Consider the following 19,332-nt stretch of genomic DNA (forward strand, 5'->3'; position numbering starts at 1 on the left):
AGAGACCTTCAAATGTAATAGAATCATAGACTGGTTTGGGCTGGAAGGTACCTTAAAGATCATCTAGTTCCAACCCCCCTGCCATGGGCAGGGACACCTTCCACTAGCCCAGGTTGCCCAAAGCCCCGTCCAACCTGGCCTTGAACACTGCCAGGGAGTGGCAGCCACAGCTTCTCTGGACAACCTGTGCCAGTGTCTCACTGCCCTCACAATAAAGAATTTCTTCCTTACATCTAATCTAAATCTTTTTCAGTTTAAAGCTGTTACCCATCATCCTATCATTACACTTGCTGATATATAAGTCCCTCCCCACCTTTCCTGTAGCCCCTTTAAGTACTGGAAGGCCACTATAAGGTCTCCCCGGAGCCTTCTCTTCTCCAGGCTGAACACCCCCAACTCTCTCAGCCTGTCCTCACAGGGGAGGTGCTCCAGCCCCCTGATCATCTTTGTGGCCTCCTCTGGACCCACTCGAGCAGGTCCATGTCCTTCTGATGTTGGTGCCCCCAGAGCTAGACACAGCACTGCAGGGGGGTCTCACCAGAGCAGAGTAGAGGGGGAGAATCCCCTCCCTCGACCTGCTGGCCACACTTCTCTTGGTGCAGACCAGGATATCATTGGCTTTCTGGGTTGCAAGCTCACGTTGCTGGCTCGTAATTTTCCATCCACTAGTACCCCCAAGTCCTTCTCCTTGGGGCTGCTCTCCATCCACTCTTTGCCCACCCTGTATTTGTGCTTGGGATTGCCCTGACCCATGGGCAGGACCTTGCCCTTGGCCTTGTTGAACTCCATGAGGTTTGCATGGTCCCACCTCTCCAGCCTGTCCAGGTCCCTCTGGATGGCACATCCCTTCCCTCCAGCGTGTCGACCGCACCACACAGCCTGATGTCATCAGCAAGCCTGCTGAGGGTGCCTCGATCCCACTGTCCATGTCATCAATGTGGACAGTTAAACAGCACTGGTCCCCACACCAACCCCTGAGGAACATCTTTGTGTGATCTAAACTGTCTTGACTTACTGGACTAGGCCTTGACTTGGAATTTTTCTAGACAGAAGACAGTAAGTAACAGGAAAGAGATCTAAGGTCCCCTAGGCAAGAACTTGCTTGGCAAATAGCTTGGTTTGGTATTGTGTTTTAGCCTCACAAGAGACAAACACTACCAAAGCACTCTACAAGAGTTTTCCATCCTAATGGAGAGCGGAATATACACAGAAAGCAAATCCATAGTGTTGTGCTCCTGGGGAGAGGAAAGACGCAGGCTTTAACAGGCACAAACCACACCCTGGTGCTTGCCGTAAAGCTGATAAACAGTTCATTAGATCCTCTCTGGGTCAGATATTCAAAGTCAAAAACAGAGTTAAAACACAGTCAAAAACAAAGTTAAAAACACAGATGAAGTTTGAAATCACTTTATTGAAAAATTTCATACAAGAAGAGTCAGTGGCAAAAATATTCAGGTGTGATACAGCAACACCATAGACAAGTTCCTTACACATCTCAAGCTTAGGCTGATTCCTTTACAGCCACTCTCTCCACATACTCAGCTTTCCAGAGACAAGTGCAGCATCCTGTCATGTCAGTGAGTTTCAGTGCAGCACAGGAAGCAGAGTCTGTCTTGACATCAAATAAGATTAGCTATGACTCTGATTTTTCCTGTGAGAGGTATGAAAGACCCTGTAGGTCTGTTGAGAATGCCATTTGCAACAGAAGGCATCATTCCCACCCACCCCAGCTCATTCAAAACACTGACTGAAAGTCTGTAACAAAATATTGTGCCAATAAAAATCTTTTAGAAAACTAGTATAAAAAAATTGCTATATATAGCATAAAACTATCAAAAAGTGACTGTGCCAGTTTCCCCTTTACACAAATAGTATTTTTTTTTTTTAAAAAAATCACATTGCATTAGAAATTCACACAACATATTCCATCTTTCTGAAATACTCTGTGCAGCAGAAGCCCCATGGGCAGTTACAAGACAGACCATTAGCTCCCCTTTAGTTCTGCTGTCTCTACAGCAGCTGCCAAGAATTTGGCTCTCACAGTTTTAGGATTCAGAAAGTAGAAAGCTGCAAGATGGCAAACTAAGTGCTTGTAAATCAGTACCATTCCTTCTCAGACAGGAGAAAATCCATCACAGAAATCTCTTGATTAAAAAGATATTAAATATTACTCGTTGCTGGTGTTAGTGAGACAGTACAGCTTTGACTCTTTCTATGTCAGTTTTTATTTGCAGTGTGTCACTTCATGTGCCAGAGAGGTACCTGCAGCATCTTTCAGTGATTTCTGGTCTAATAAGAACACACATCCGAGCCACAGGAGCAAATAAATTGTCAGCTTACTTTGTTTCATAAAAAACCACTGACAGACACCAGGTTGTCAGCCTGCTGTCTGGAAATAATTAACATTGATTGTTCCCAATTCAGTTTTCAGCAACCTGGGAGGTGTTACAAAGAAGAGCAATCACTATCTTGCCCCCTACCTTTCCAGGCACAAGATTCAAAGCCCCTGCAGCCTTCATGCACAGCTATGCAGGTAAGGAGCTGAATCCCCAGGGATTGAAGGTACTGCCATGTGTGAAACCCACTCTGTATTTGGTCCCTTAATCTTCTCAAATAACTCAGCAAGAAGTTAGTTACTCTTTGCATAGCCTTGGAGAATACCAGGAGTGGGCTTTACATTTGAGGGCGTACAAATCCGATGACTTGCTTCTCTTAAGAAACAGCAGTAACCCATTCAGACAGTTATCACAGGGATTTTTTTGTTAGGGGGGATTTTTGTTGGCTTTCTTTAACAGAGAGCTGGCAACAGCCAGAGCCCCTCCCTGTACAAAGCGTACAAAGTTATCTCCAGCTAGAGGTCCTAGAGCATAAAGCCCTTTCTCCTGAGTGCATTCATAGGTGAATGGGTCAACATCTATGGGGTTCCTCTTTGAATTGACTGGTTGGTCACTGTCCATTGCCAAGTCAATGCCATTATTTGGCAGAAAGGAGAGGTTGGGGTTTGAGCCAGTTAGAACAAGAGCCATGGAAATTTTATAAACTTTCTGGTAGCCGTTCTTGTCTTGAAAGATACATTTCTTGTCCTTGCCAAAGGATAGCACATGATGTTCAGGAAAGCTAAGGTAACACTCATAGGGTCCAGCACAATCAGCTGACTGTTCTTTCATCATCTGATGGACTTTGTGGTATTCAGGGTACATCATTTTGGGGAGCTGGTTAAAAATAAGACCTGGATCACTGACTCTTCTGCGAAAAACATGGATTACAGGAATATTGCAATGGTGAGCAAAGAGAATTGCATCAGCAGCTGTCAGACCAGCACCTACAATCAAGACTGGATCTGACGTGATGCCAATGCTGTTGTCCTTCACTGCTTCCTCTAGGGCAGACAGCTGGTGATGGACATAGTAAAGATTCTCTCCCTTGACCCCAAGCCAAGTAGGACTATCGTATGTTCCTGTAGCTAAGACCACATTCTCTGCATAGATGGAAAAGGACTCTTTATCACCTTTCACAGTTTTGAAAAATCCGTCCACCTGAAAGACCTCTGTATTTTTCTCATTGATGTTCCAGAGTGAGTCACTATTCTCCTGCAGATCCTTCTGTCCATGATTGGAAATGCTCTCTGCACTCACTTTCCTCACAGAGGTCACAACAGTACCACATCTGAAATTCTTCTGCAGTCCTTTCTTCATCACATAGTGTTGGTAATATTGAGCAATGTCTTTTGCTGTGGCTCTATTGTTTCTGAGGCCTCTGTAATATAGTACAACCAAAGGTCAGGCTGCAGTTAAGTAACAGATGGGAATTTTTCCCCTCTTCCACTGAATGTATCCTAGAGCCATCTATCGTGGCACTACCAGAGAAGACTTATCTAGTTTCCCTGACTTCAGCAAAGTTATTCCTGGTATATAGAGCTAACACTCAGGTCCACAAGCTGTTGAACAGAAGCAGCTTTCTCTAGCATTGATCCCATCCCTAAGAACACAGGTGCTCATTTATGCCTTCCTCTCACATCCTGGTTCCATTCCATTTTTAACTCCTAGACTTTTTAAGGCTGTTATACATCTTAAGAGCAGAAGCACCTCAGAGACTGCACAATAGCTGAGCTGATTATACTTGTCATTCGGGACAGCAGCAGTAGACGCATAAGTCAGATGACCATGCCTTTTCCAAGCTTTATTCAGAACTCATGGCCACTGTGATCCATCTCCCCAGTGGGTGTTGATAAGGACACATTCCAAGAAGCACTGCAACTTTATCTGCATCACTGAATGCAGAATTAACTTTTACTGGGGGGTGAGAGGGTCTCCTTTCTCTTGCTAGAATCATCCATAGAAGCACTGCAACTTTACCTGCATCACTGAATGCAAAATGGACTTTTACTGGGGGGTGAGAGGGTCTCCTTTCTCTTGCTAGAATCATCCATAACAGATGGGTAGCTACATTCAAGAAGTTCACTCCACTCCAGGTTCACAAATAACCTCCAGATGTTTGCAAATAATCACGCCACAGATATCTTACCTTCTCTTTTGCTTTAGCCAGTCTTTGAACGGGAGACCTGGGAGTCCCATCCATTCCCCTCTGCTCAGGGTAACCATAGAGCCCTCGATAGACTAGGACAAAAAACACAGTAAAAATTACTTTAAATGTTATTTAATGCAACAAGTGAAATGCAAGTTTGTCATGTTTCAATATGGCACAGATCATGAAATCAGTGATTCCTCTGGCCTGCTATCATGGAGAAAACCATCCATGTTCTCCAGAAAGAACAGTGGACTGGAAATATAAATGCCTCTCATGCTTTTTTTCCCTTTAAACTTTTTTCTTGTCTATATACATAAAATCAAATGTGGCTGACTGGCACATTAGAGGAGCTTTTGCCTCTCCAGTCAACACATTTGGCTATCTTACAACAGGCAGACCCAAATAGTTAGGCTTCAATTCACATACATGCCAGGCACCTCCAGGAGCGTTCCTGCCAAGGACCAGGTGGGGGATGGCTCTGTAAGTCTCATGCCACCATGTGAGGACGGATTCTGCTGTTCCACCAAAGTCCGTGTCTGGACGCTGAAGAGTGTCAAACAGAAGAGCCACAGGGCTGTGGGATCGTCCTTCCAAGCCTTCAGACAGATACTCCAAATCCTAAAAAGAGACACAGATCAGATGCTCAAAATGCCAGGCAGCAGACTGCTTATTACTCCAGTATTTCCAAGCAGTGGATCTGGTGTTCTGTGAAGCTCATTTACTGGCACAAAGATCCTGTTATTGCCCGAGGACTACCTCAAGCATCTTAGCAGCAATGCTGGCATTTCATACAAGGCAGATCTGGACAACTAAAAGTACTCTGCTTAAGGCTAATTCTGTCTGTATACTTTAAAAATTCAAATGAGGTTATTACTTGTAAGATACCCCTAGGATACTTTACTGGGATGTTATACTGTTTTTCTTTACACAAACCTGGTCCAAAATGGAGACATCTGGTGCCTCTTCCAGTTTCCTCTGGAGAATGGGATGAGGATGGAGAGAGTCTCTTTTGAAGTAAGGGGTATAGCCTGACAGCAAATATGAGAGACAGATTCCTGAAGGTCCATTCCCTAAAAAGACACAATGGAGAAGAATTTATATTCCTGCAGATAGAGCAGCCCTTTGAGGAGTGTTTCTAATATCCAGACCAATTCAAAGGATCAACGCTACTGTGGATACAGGGGACTTATTCCAGGTTGACCACTGACCTATTGGGTGGAGTTGGGGGAGTCATTTTACCCCGATATGTCCCCTTTTCCTCCTCAGTTGCATCTAATTGCATTGAAAGGTCTTCAGAACTTTCTGAAAAGACACTGGGTCAAACAAGCCAGAGGTTAACCTCACCTGAAGCTTGAAGTCTCTAGCATGCTGATGAATTGAGTTACTGCTCATTAACCTCTTTAAAGGTTTAGAAACTGGCCACATACTGACTGGGGGCCTCAGCTCTCCTGGACGCACTTTTCACACCAGTGCAGAGTAGTTCATTGTGCACAGGGTACAGAGTAAGTCCAGAAAAGAGGGTGACTATTGAAGGGAAGGGGAAACAGCCCTGCTCAGTAAGAAATCCTGTCTAAGAAGGGATATTTGGCAATAGCAGTTTTGACTAACTGGTCTCAAGGACACTTTCAAATGGGAACCAGCCCTACCACGGTACTGTGGGCAGTGTATTAAGGAAAAAAGTCTCTCTGCCATGCTGAGACAATCCCCCAGAATACAGCACTTCAAAGGGATTGCTAGATGACTGAACTCCTCCTGCTGACCACCCAACAGCCAGTGGAAAAACTTGATATATGTGACTCCAGAGTCCAGTGAGAGTAGCCCATGGAAAGTTTTCACATGGCTGTTCTCCAGCATGTTTAATATTTTACAGTGCCTGCATAACTAGGTGTCAGCCTCTCTGGCAGCTCACTGCTTACTAGTATGTGACTAACCACCATTACATAATGCAGTGACGATGTAGGAGAGGATAGCTGAAGTGACACAGCAGCCTCTGTGTTGACACAATGCCTGTGCTGCATGTGTGAGCAACTGGAGCAAAGGCTGCTTCTTGGGGATGCGAGATAGAGGGAGGCTCAGGCTGTAAAAGCTAATAGTGAGCTGAGCTATGTGAAGGGCAGTACGTGCCACAGCTGGGGCCAAAGTCTGCTGTGCTGAGCAAGGATCAGCAGCTGCAGGTCACTGTTTGGAATATTCCACTTGCAAAAAAGTTATCCAAAACCAACAGCAGCAGAAATTAAAAGCAAACTAAACCACAGCTATAGTAAAATATAACACTTTTCAGGTTTCTTCTTTGCTTTAGGAAGTACAAGGAGGTACCTAAGACAAACTTAATCACCTGAGCACATGACACTTAGCAACACACACAGAGGATTTACTCTGACCACATCCAAGTTTGATATGGCTGGCCACAAGTACAGTTGTCTCTGGGGCTCAAACTATTCTAGAAAGCAACTGCTTTCATGAGGCTACCAGCACAGCAGAGAGAGCCCACAACCTTCCTGGAGCAGGGCCTGGGGAAGTAGCTAGGACCTCCGTGCAGGGTCCAGCTGCAGTGAAACAGCTGAGTTACTTCAGTCCAACAGGCTCCTCGTAGTGCACATCTTCGCACTGGTGCTTCTGAGGCTTTAGTGGCATCTCCACACTGGATCCCTGTATAGGTGCACTATGGATGTACCAAAATATCCTCCCTCTCACCTAAAGACTTGTACAACTGGGCAGTACAAAGCCACTCTCAGACTAGAACCTGCTGGTAGTAGTGTCCTTGTCAAACTCACTGTTAGCAAGGATTAAGCATGATTTGTGGGTGCACTAACTTTGGACTTGCTCTCTTGGGTGCTATTAGATGACAGACAGGGAAGGAACCCAGCTCTACAAGGCATTTAAACACATGCTCAGATGAACAGAGTCCAGCACCTGCGCTCAAGCACCACTCATGATCCATCAGAGGAGAAGGCACTGACATCATACTTGTGCTTTGCTCCAAGAATCACCCCACATTACAAAGCTCCCCTCTTGCAAGGGAGACAAGATAGTTACTACACAACTTGTTTTCTAAACAAGTAAAAACCCACAGCTTTTTACCATTCTATTAAATCTGTACAACATCAGTGTAGCTGACTTGCATTTTAAAAGAAATCTGTGAAAAATTTCAAGAAACTTTAACAGCATCTAGAACACTTTCTAAACACACACAATGGGGAAGAAGATCACACAAACCCACCTCCAATTCAAGCACTACAGATAATCACTTCACAGCAAGCTGAATAACTATCTGTAGTGAAAAGGTTTCAAATCCTTCTAAAAATTCAACAGCGAAAAACCAGGCTCAGCCAAACTGATATTCAAAAGGCTACCAATTTTACTAGTAAAAAAAGAGGTATGTGTTTTATTTTGTCAAATACCTAGTTACCTACTTTCCACAACTCTTAGTGGTCTTTCTCTTAGTACTAGAGAAACACTGGCTGTCAGGGAAGGGATGCAGAAACAGTGGTCAGGCATTTCTGGTTTGATTAAGAACATGTGAAACAAAAGCTGCAGACAGTAAGTCCAAAACAACAACAGCACAAGAGAACACAGTTATGCTGGCAGAAGAAAGCTTACCTATGATCACAACAGGCAGTGGCTTAAACCCACTTTTATTTTGGGGTCTAGTCAACAATGCATACATCTTCCCGTCCGGAAGCATTTAGGTCCTGGAGTCTTCCTGTTAAAACAAGTAAGTTTTGAATTATTTGGTTTTTTGACAAAAAAACCCTGTGACTTTCTATAGCCCACAAACCTGGGTGGATTTCAAGTATTATCCTTGCACTGTAGACCATCACATTACACTTCCACACTCAGGACAGGCCTATTTATCTTTTTTGCTTCCTGCCCCCAAAACTGAAGGATGATTCCCTGATTATACACCATAGAAAGGAGATAACCCTTATCTTCTCTTCCACACATGAATTCCTGTCCCTCCAGAACAGCTGGCAGCTTTAGTAACCCTCTGACTACAGTAAGTATTGCAGCTTGTTAATGAAAACTTCACTTCTGCCCATACTGTGCAGAAAATTATCATAATTAACATGAACACCTCATACTTTTTAAAGCAGCTTGCACATTTAGTGATAAGTAGAGAAAACCTCACTCAAGATTTCTGCCCAAAGGCTGGAAATCTCCTGGTTGCATTTTCAAATATGTACCATTCCATCACTACAAGGTTTTTTGATAAATCCTAGTTTAGTTCCTGAACCTTCTTTCTTAATTTTCCAGAAAATAGAGTTCTAGGTCTGAACAAGTAAATAACAACAAATCTTTAAACAACATATACATCATAATTATCTGGGAGACTAAGGTCTCATTAGAGTAGAATCTACATAATTAATCATTATGCAGATATTCAATGAACAGCAAATCAAAGTTTTTTGCCATTCCTGCAGGAATCCTACCATGTCAAACAATGACTACTTTAGTTTTCCAGGGAATTCAACTATATTGTCACTAGTCTAGAGAAGTTATTTTTACCACAATAAACACGAGATTTTTGAAATTCAGCATAAGCTTTTAAATTATTCTACAGAGAAAACAGTCTTCTATAAAACCATTATTATCATTTTGGAAAGCTAAGTGAAAATCCACTGAATGGCATGACTTTGTTCAGTAGGGCATGTTCTCCACACCCTTTTCAAGCGCAGAAAAATCTTTGGCAAGTGCACTGCACACTTCCATAAGGTCTGGCACGTCGCTGCCTTTGACACAGGTATTGCAGCAAATGTTATCCTACAAGTGTAATGCTCCACTTTAAGCCTGACATTTACATCACCAGCAACTACAGTAACACAGTAAGACCCTGGTGATTGAATGAGCAGCCAGAAAATCACAGGCAAGTTTAGGATTTGTAGAATCCCAGGCTTCAGGAGGAGTCTTGTAAGTGCATTTGCCTGCAAGGATGTGACAATTCTCATACACACCAATATACAGCCATCACTGGGCTAGGCAGAGCTATTCCAAGAGGACTGGGTTCATCCAAGTAAAGAGGCACATAATAAAGCTTACAAGCTGAATTCAAAACCTGCAGCTTCAACCACATTTTGGATCACAGTTTAGTAACACTTACTGGTTGCCTATTACCACTTAACTAAGCATTAGTTTAAGACTCCCATGCATTTTGCCTGACAGGGCAAGAACCACTTAAAAGACATAACAGTCATGCTTTCTAATTTAAGTAATTTCAAGCATCTAGCTTTGAAGAGAGTTGGATTTCAAGCAAACTTAGGTTCCCCATTTAACTGAGACTCAAAGGTAGATGCATACACTACAGAAGACGAAAGTTTCAGTGTATCATGTCCATACCAAGGCATGCGTCAACCCCTTAAGGCGTATTGAACCCAACCCTGGCAGCTGCAGGAGCACAGCCTAACTGCCCAAGTATTTCCCCAGCCTTTGGGTAGGTTCTACCACATGAACCGAAACCTGCACCACCTTCAAGCAGATTGTTGTGTAAATCTACCCCCAAATAATCCCCTACCCCAAAGCTCCAGAGTTGCAATTGGTAGAATTCCACAGTAGCACCTGGGATGGCCAGAGACACCAAAGGAACAGGACATTGGTGTGACCAGTAAGGCATTCCCCTCAAACCAGCTAAACCACACTACCTATCTGAAGGTTAGCAGAGGTTTCTTCTCCATGGTAACAAAGAAATCCCTCTCCATGGCTGTACTACACAAGAAGACAGTTACCTAACACAGAGTGCACATCTTATTTCTGTGAGACTATTGGGAGTCTGGAAGAGGGAAGGAAGATCTCTGGAAGTGATGTTCCAGGCTTCTGCTCCATAGCACTCTGCAGCAGCAAGCACGGAAAGACCGTATAAACTCTGTAGACAGTGGTAACCCAGCTACATTTGTGGGATTTTTGCTGGAAGCAAGGACTGCTGAACCAACCCAGTATGGCACACGGCAACAGTTCCAGGAGAGCAGCAAAGCCAGCATATAAATAACAAGCCTGCAAGTCCATTTGTAAGACTTGGGTGCAAAGTCATGCCATTGTATGCCAGCATTTTTCTGGGGGAGCCTGAAGGGGACAAAAAAGGCACAAGACAGTAGAAGTCAGCCTGGCAGTCCTGTTTGCTTTAGAGGAAGGTTGCCTTGGCTCCTGGCCGTTGCACTATGCCACCCTACCCCACCCTGATAGAGAGCAAAGCCAGCAGCCATGGGCTCAGTGATAACACTCTCATTTCACCCTCCTCCTCCTCCATTCTGTACCTTCTGACACATGAAAAAGGAGCATTTGCTGGAATTAAACAAAACCATAATGGCTAGAGGAGCACAACTGTTAGTCTGATGAAATTACCAGATCCATGCACACATGACCATTTTTAGCCATGGCTTTATTCAGGATCTGGGTTCACAAAACCCCATAATGACCATTTTAGTGCTATGCGCTTTGTTTCCTGAAGTTTTGACATGGGACAATTCTATCAACACAAGATTAACCATCAGAGATGCTTCTGTTTATCTAACATGTCTCTACAAATGGGAGAAGTCCCTTTCACATCCTATAGCTACCATCTCTAATTCATAGCTAGTAATTCTTTTTAGCTAGAAAGTGAACCAGATGCTGAACCTGGTTTTAGCCTACAGGATGGGCATGTTTGACTTCTGGGGGTAAAACCAAGCTCAGGGCATCTCAGACATTTCAGTTTCAGGCCAAATGTTTACTTTTCCTGCCCTCAGAAATAAAGTTCAGTTATTGGGGTTTTTTTTGGCAGTCTTAGAATCAAGAGACCATATATATTTTGATAACCTGTACAGCTAATACAGTGTAGCAGATGAAAGCCTGTTCTTGCAGAGGCTATTGGAAAGCATACAGGACATTGAAGCTCATTTCCAATCTGTACAGAACTAGTTAGCAGCAAGAGAAAGCCTGAGCTAGCAAGAAACCCAAGACTGCTCTTCTCGCCTTCCTTTTATGTAGAGTAGGCTGCTGAGCATTCACACTTGGTCAGCTTAGTGACACTGGTGCCTGTCGTGGCTCCTGCTTTAGGCTTCCTATTTTAAATGGGTGTCTCTTTCCTCCTCTTCATTTGGGAGCATGCTGCAAGCTCCACAATTTATCTCCTCACTGCTTCCAAAGCATTTCAGTGTCTATGTGATGTTACATAACTGTTCTGGCTTAGAAAAGCACCCAGCTCACTCTGGGCCAAACTCTGCATACCTTCCCAACACAGCCTTAAGCCTAGAGGGACTATAATTCATATAAAGTCAGTGTGGCCCCTAATAGTTCCAGGCTGCACAACTGAAACAGGTTTTAAGTGAGTAAAAGGAAAAGCAAAGATACATTTAGCAAGACAATACACTAAATGATCTTTAACAGAAATAAAAAGCCAAGTTACATCAGCCATATGCAATTAACTCTCCCTATAACATCAATGAGACTTTTGCTCAAGTGAGGACTACCAAGTGTGGCCTGTACAGCACATGGGGAGAGTCAGTATATAAATAATAGTCAGTGCAGTCAGTATATAAATAATGGAAGAGACTGAAAGAGTTACCATGACACTCAAGTTTAAACAAGGACAATTCTAACAAATGCAACAGTTCTTCAGCTTCATTTCTTCATCAACCCATTCATTTCACCAGCAGTTTTTAAAATTTAATTCATTAGTGCTTAGTCCCCTCGCCCCTGAAGTCTCAATAGCTTTTACATTTTATACTTTCCTACAAGTTTCAGAAGTTTGTTCCCCATGTCGCTGCCCCCCCTGCCCCCCCCATCACTCTTACATGCCAGGCCAGTTACCCCACAAACACAATTAAAGTATATGGAAAAATGTTAACTTTATGGTACATACCAATAATATCTTTCTAAAAACAGCCCTGTGATATTCAGAAAGCAATGTTACAGTATGCCAGAGCTCTCTACATTTACTTACAGCCTTCTTACCTTTAGCAGCAGGTCAGATGAGAAGTGGGGTCTTTATGAAAATGCCTGTAGTCAGGAAAGCCAAGCAAACCACGAGCCTTGAATCCTGTCTCTGCTTTAAGACAGCGGTTTAAATATAGTAGGCTAGCAGCACTAAGAGAGGAGAGGAGGAGCTGAAATGAATGGAGGCGGAGCAAGGAAAATACTTATAAGCATGAGTCAGCAAGACTATTTCCCTTTCCAGCTTGTGAATGAAAGAGGTAGTGATCTTCCTTCGTAAGGTTCAGCTGACTACATGACTACAGCAAAAGCAGGCTTATAGAAGCCATGTATGGCAGAAGTCCTGCATTGAACAAATATCTTAATTTTTAACCCTCAGAGCAAATTAAAACCTGAGACTTTATAAAATGCAATGCTTCCTGTGGCAGATCTGTGTTTTTCCTCTGTAATTAAAAGAAAAACTGCTAGTTATAATTACAAGTGGGAATAAAAGTGATAGGATAGCACTGTAAGCTTGCTTTAAAAGTGATCTTTTTGGCCACAAAAGGACAAGAAAATGTGATTACTTTCCTCCTACTTTGGACAGTTCGTGCGTTTAGTTTCACCTTAATATTATATCACAGATATAGTGGGTCTGAAAAAAAGACTTCAGTTTATATTTTTTTCTTCAGTGAGGTGAAGTCTGATAAACCTGTGCATAGTAGCAGTAAAATGAGTCAGACTACTTCCTGTAAAACTTACAACATGCCAGGATTGTCATCCAAGGTATCTTACTCAATTCAGTGGAATAATCAATGAAGCTTGCTAAATTTAAAGTGTCCTTAACAAATGAAATAAATTTGTGCCAAAGTGTTTAGTTCAAGTAGTAAGTACAGCATATTTGTATCTCCGAGGCCATCTACTTTGAAGCTAGAATCTCCAGGGAATCAGGAGGACTGCTGATACCCTGTCAAGATGCATACTTTCAACCATGTGATACAAAAGATAAAAAGAGTTCATGAGAAGGAATTCTATACTCTCATGACCCACAAAGTAGGATACTTCATAATCTATTTTAATTCCACCAGAATAGGTTGTTTTAATAAATATGAAGCCATTGTTTCACTTAAAATTTCACTAACAGTGATCACTCTGAAATACTTGTCAGACCAAGGAGTGGTTTTTTTTAAGGTCTCTTTCAAGTTGTCTGGGCTTTTATTCATGGTAGCGTATGCACAGAGCTCTTAAATAACTCATACTGATTTTTTGACAGGAGCAAAGCCTTTTATATGTATTATACTTATTGACAGGTAACAAATATATCTTTATCAGTCAAGAAAAAATTAAGCTTCCAGAGAAACTAAGGCATTTGTTTAGTTAGGTGATTCAAGACTGTCCTGTTACTAGGTTTTTGAAAACTTATCTTCAATATATTGCAGTGTTGCATGTCAAACATTTCAGAACAAAGATGTTCAAGTCCATACTTGCTCATAGCATAGATACAAGAAAGCATATGATGGTTTGGGAGGCTTTAAGCAATAAAGTGAGGAATACTTCCCATGTGGGCAAACATGCAGAAATAAAGTTGTCCACTATGACAAGAAGAGATCCTCTCCATTTCCCACTAGCATCTCTATTACCTCTGCAAAGAAAGATAGGATGTCATTGCAAAACCATAAGCTCTGTCATATTCTTACACACAGTACAACTCTTTACATGAAAATGTTAACGTATGACAATAACCCACTGTTCTTTATTTGCTTGTACAATAAGCCCATTGAATACAGCAATTTGGGGGCTTTATTTTTACAGATATCCCAACAAAAACATGACATGGAATATATATCAATGTTACTGTTTCTCCTTGTGTACCTTATCTAGAAACAAATAATTCAGCCCAACAAGGTCTGCACAAACTTTCCAGAATAGGAAGTAATTGTGCAATCTGCACTTGACCTGGCAGCCATCCTTTGACTTACAAATTTATGCAATTCACTGGTGTTTTCTTCCTGATTTATTGCAAGCAGTAACATTCAGATTAGTTAAGTGCCCAAGTAAAAAGCTTATATAGAGATTTCCAGCATGACTTTGCACTATCTCTATTCATAGCTGTCAGAGTATGCAGTTGACTAACAATACTAACTTCTTTGCACAAACTGACAAAAACATTTTATTGGTGCACAGATTTAAGGTCTTTAGAGGGCTTCAGATTTTTTTTACAGAAAAAACTCTTCTAAACTACTAGTCTGTAGGCTCATTGATCGAGGTGTATTTCACTGTACTCCAGCTGAGATCTGAGGAATCGCTCATCTGTCACACAGGATACAAATAGATTTGTGAGACTTAAGTGGAAACTGTCAGTAAAATGAATTATTTGCAAGGATTTCTCCTCTGTTCTTTCAACTTTTTCATTTTAAAAACAAAATAGAAATTTAACCTCTAATTAACATCATCCATAGAACAGATACTAAGTTAGATTTGCAAGACACCACCAAATGATCTACCAAAAGCAAGATAATCTTTATGGCTGCAGCTTGTGAAAAGCTTCTGTCTCTAAAAAGTTGTTTGTTATTTTTAAATAGGACCCATGACATTAAGGACTGCCTTCAGATAATGTAAAGGATCAATTCTGTCTTTGTACTTGCAAAAACACAGGGCACGGGGTACAGCACTACATTTGCTTTTATATGAATGAGCCTTGCACATAACATAATGGTAGCTAAGCAATTCATCTACTGTCAGTGGGTGGAGGAATTCAAAACACCGCACCAGGCTCTACCTGAGAAGGTTTTAGCCTGCAGAAAAGAGAGGCAGACTTCACTAGTAGTCATTCATTCCACCTTCAAGTCATACTCTGCAGTTCACAGTATCAGCAATCCTGGGTGCATCTGTTGCCAAGGTCAGTTTGTTTCTAGGTCAGCCACGATATAACTCCCACAAGTTAATGCTATGTTCTACCAAGGTAAAATCTGAAGAATATGTCGGGAAGCACGGACAGAGCCATAACACTGTTCTGGGGGAACATTTTGCACCTGAACCATCTCATATGGCAAGAAATTTCCTTGTTACCAATTGACTTTTCACCTCAGGTCATTAAGTTCCACCCATCCATGTCCTACTCATGAAACCTGTCAGATAGACAAGAGAATCAGGGCTCCTGATCTGGGGGAGCTTAAGGAGTAAGAGCGTCTGGTGTCAGAATTCATTGCTGTTACCTCTGCTGCTGACAACTTATGGCAGAACACTTCTTACAGTACCTCTCTAGCATCCACCCTCCCCCCTAGCCAGACTTAAGGTGTACCTCACTCTGTGCCAATTTATCATGACATACTACATTGTTTCACATTAGAACTTCATGTTCTGCTGGTTTTTCATAATTAGAGAAACACTCCCAGCGTCGTCCTCCATGGGCCATGGTAGTGCTTTGATGCTTTGGTGTTTCTTTCAATTATGGCAAAACACAAATATAAAATTCTCCACGTTTTCTGCCTAAGAGAACATTAAGCGCTTCACCCCACACACACCACCCCCTCAATTCAGATCATTTAATCTAAGGCAGAATCTCAAATTCAATTGTTAGAAAACCTGATCAAGTATTTTGGTTCTATATGGTCTCTGTGCAGCACCTAAAATCCAGCTTCACTCTGCTGCTGCCTAAAGCATCTCCACCTTTTTCATACAGAAGTTCCACTTACAAAACTAAGTTGCTTACGCACCAAAACTAGAACCCACATATTTAATGATAATAAATGGTTTGACATCAATACTGAAATATTTTATCTATTTTCTTTTTGCTTCAACTAAAAAACACCCCATATTTGTCACCAACACCATAACCTGCACCCACATTAGCAGGATGCCCCCTATAGATGTTCTGGTATTCCCTGAATCAGCAGCAGCAAGCTGTGGCCACTCCACCTCTGACAGCAGCTGGATCTCTGAAGTACATTACTTGCTCTGCTAAATGACAGAGGTGAAAAGCCATAGGGAAGTCCAGATAATTGCTAGGCTTGACAGGAAAAGTGTTTTAGGCAACTTTTCAAGTGTGAGACACAGTTCTGCTCCCAGTTATACTTGTGACTTCCTACATGTGTTTGTGCTTTCACATGGCTTCCTCTAAAGAAAGGTTTGGCCCGGAGCACATATCCTACTTTCCTGTGGCCCTGCCAAGGCCATATCTGCCCTGTGTTCATACTTTGTTTTGCAGTGTTTAGGCAGCTGGGTCCAAGGGGAGAAAAGTAAAGGTTCACCACACCATTTGTTATTCAAAGGAACATTGACCTCCCAGTCAGATAAATGATTGAAATGGTTTTGTCCAAGTAACCTGGAAAATTGTTTGAGGAAAGTAAAGAGCAAAACTTTACATTTTGCTGGAACTATTTTAAAACAGTGAATTTTGATTTTCTCTGCTCTCAAGTCATTACCTTGAAATCGTTCTCTGTTTGTTCTAAGAGGATTGTCTTCCTAAAGCTATGAGATCAGACCAAAGATTTTCACCACCTTTCATTGTCCAGAGGCATGACCCACTTCCACCGCTGTCTTGAAAACATCTGTTAAGAAATGAACTTGGGGAGGTGAGAATCAATCATACTACCCAGGAGGGCTATGAAGCTCTACTGTTTGCATTCATTTGGTCATATCTTTGGCTACTCTGCAGTGAAGACTTGTGTGGGCACTGTAGTGCTTGCTAAGAATGCCTTATTGGGAGATCTTGCACATCTTCTTTATCCAGGCTAAGGGAACAATAATGGAGAGCATTAGCAGAGATCTAGCTAGTCTGTATAAACACACCCTGAAAAACATGTTGCTACCAAGTACAAAGTAGCCCACTATAGTGCAAGTTAGTGGCTATCTTGCAAAAATAGTCACCCTGAGTTCACATGGGAAGTGTCCATCTAGAGGAGTAGTGCAGAGTGCTGGGTGGCTGTGCATGCATTTCCCCCAGGCCCCCTTAGAAAATGGACCAGGATCACAGTTGTCTCCTCAGATGACAGTGCATGGAAATAATAGCCAAATCTCATGTGCTTTCTACTTCCCAGCATATATGCTTCCTTTCAAAAACTAGTAGGATGCAAGGAGGTACAGTCCTTAGGCTCAAGGGAGTACAGCCACACTTGTTTCCCAGAAGGACTGGCCCTTTGCAGATGCTTTGTTCCCGAAGTGCAACATGCAGAGGAAAACTCTGCTCACGTGCACTGCACTCAGACCTCCATCGTGATCTCAACATTGATGCAGTTTGGGGAAAGAAGTAAACACATGCACTTTCATTTCAAACAAACAGCAACTATGACCTAGTCAAAGATTAAACTGCACATGAAGCTGGTAGGGTATTTTCCTCTTCTTATCTTAATGTCAATATATTTATAAAGATGTACATGAGTTCCAGATAGCAGGATCATTTGAAGACACAGCCTTTAGTCTCTATAATCTTACAGTCACTGTTCAGTTATGTTCTTTTAATCTATACTGGCATTTAGCAACTGATAGCTTAATTTAATAAACTGCTGATTCATATTATGATGTGACCCACCAAGCAACTTGGCAAGCATATGCCCCAAAACAGAAATTATCCCACAAAAGCTAACGTTCATGGTTTCTTGACTGGAATAACCAACAGAAAAGAAACCTTGAAGTAGGAGGTACAGCCTAACTGTGAGCACTGAACATCTTTTCTGCACATATTTTCCCTCAAGGCAAAACAGTAATTTTCAAATACAAGTGGGAAATTCAAAACTGGAAAAGGAGCATGTAATGCAATGAGCTTGTTTAACTCAGTAGCACAAAGTTTCATAAAGAGGGCTGCAGAAAGCCTTTGGAGATTCTTGGACTCATTTCCTTGTCACAGTTTAAGCCATTCTGCAGGTCTTTAGCTTAACTTTAAAGTTTTCTTTATTTTATCAAGACCAAGAATCATTTCATCAAGATAAAGGATTTAGTAGCATTCCTGAAAGGCTTAGAAACATGTATAACTAAGGGCATCCAGAGCTAATATAGCCAGCATCATTGATTTCCTCAAAGAAAAATAAGCATTTCCACAGCAGAGCACAATAGTTTTTAGCTGTGAAGGTTTAGAAAAGGACTGTACCAGAGTTATCATGCAACTTCCTACCCTCAGGGTTTATTTTTGTCTTCCTCTTAATCAGTTGATATCATCTATCAGAGATAGATGCTGCTCAGATCCAGATTACCAGTTCTGACGTTCCTGATTTGCAACATTTTGTTTCTGCTGTAACTTTAAGAGTCTCTGGGAAATTCTGGGAGATTTTAGCATGCAAGTCCCTTCCTCTTAACAGGGCTTTCATGCACATCGAAAGATCAGCTGAAGTGATATATTCAAATGTAAGTATTTCTTAGACCCCAACTTCCCCTCACAGTAGTGCCACATGCTGCAACACTGACTGCCAGGAGTGAAATTTAAAGTCCCTTGGAACTGTTCTGTATAAAACTGGATAAACCAGTATCTTTTTCAAAGACAATCTTATCACTTAGTCACAGTATAACAGTAATGCATTAAAGTGTAACAAAATTATTTCATAGGTCAAGGTTTCTCACCTGCAATTGACAGCTCTGTTTCTAGACTAGTTTAAGGAGGCTGGAACATGAAAGGAGATGCCACTTGCTGTAAAACAGAATGCGCTATTTTGAAATATATGCATATATTCTGGGGTCATTTCTATGGTTTAGGAACATACAAAATATTCACTATGAACTCTGAAAGGATTTGGCACAGCGAATTTACAGGAAAGAGAGAGGCAGGATTTCTGCACAAGAATAAAACCATTCAGTAACTAATTCCCCAATGCATTTGTTTTAGAAATACCTAGTGATTTGTGTAATTCCACATTTAGCTGACAGTCATCCATTTTTGCACATGTCAAAGCTTAAAACTGAGCATAGGTCAATGAAACAAGTCTGCAATTCTGC

The 19,332-nt window shown here is 41.8% G+C and overlaps 1 protein-coding gene across 1 annotated transcript; it reads right to left on the bottom strand.

The window, feature by feature from the left end:
• Positions 1-1,391: 1,391 nt before the first annotated feature.
• Positions 1,392-13,781, bottom strand: OSGIN1 (oxidative stress induced growth inhibitor 1). The gene is made up of 6 exons (XM_074881496.1): positions 12,451-13,781; positions 8,128-8,230; positions 5,461-5,597; positions 4,954-5,145; positions 4,525-4,616; positions 1,392-3,756 (listed from the first exon to the last, which is right to left on the bottom strand). Exons 2-6 carry the CDS (start codon positions 8,210-8,212, stop codon positions 2,763-2,765), a joined length of 1,500 nt encoding a protein of 499 aa, XP_074737597.1. The 5' UTR covers positions 8,213-8,230; positions 12,451-13,781; the 3' UTR covers positions 1,392-2,762.
• Positions 13,782-19,332: the final 5,551 nt, after the last annotated feature.

Source organism: Strix uralensis, chromosome 12, assembly GCF_047716275.1.
Source record: "Strix uralensis isolate ZFMK-TIS-50842 chromosome 12, bStrUra1, whole genome shotgun sequence".
Classification (NCBI taxonomy): Eukaryota; Metazoa; Chordata; class Aves; order Strigiformes; family Strigidae; genus Strix; species Strix uralensis.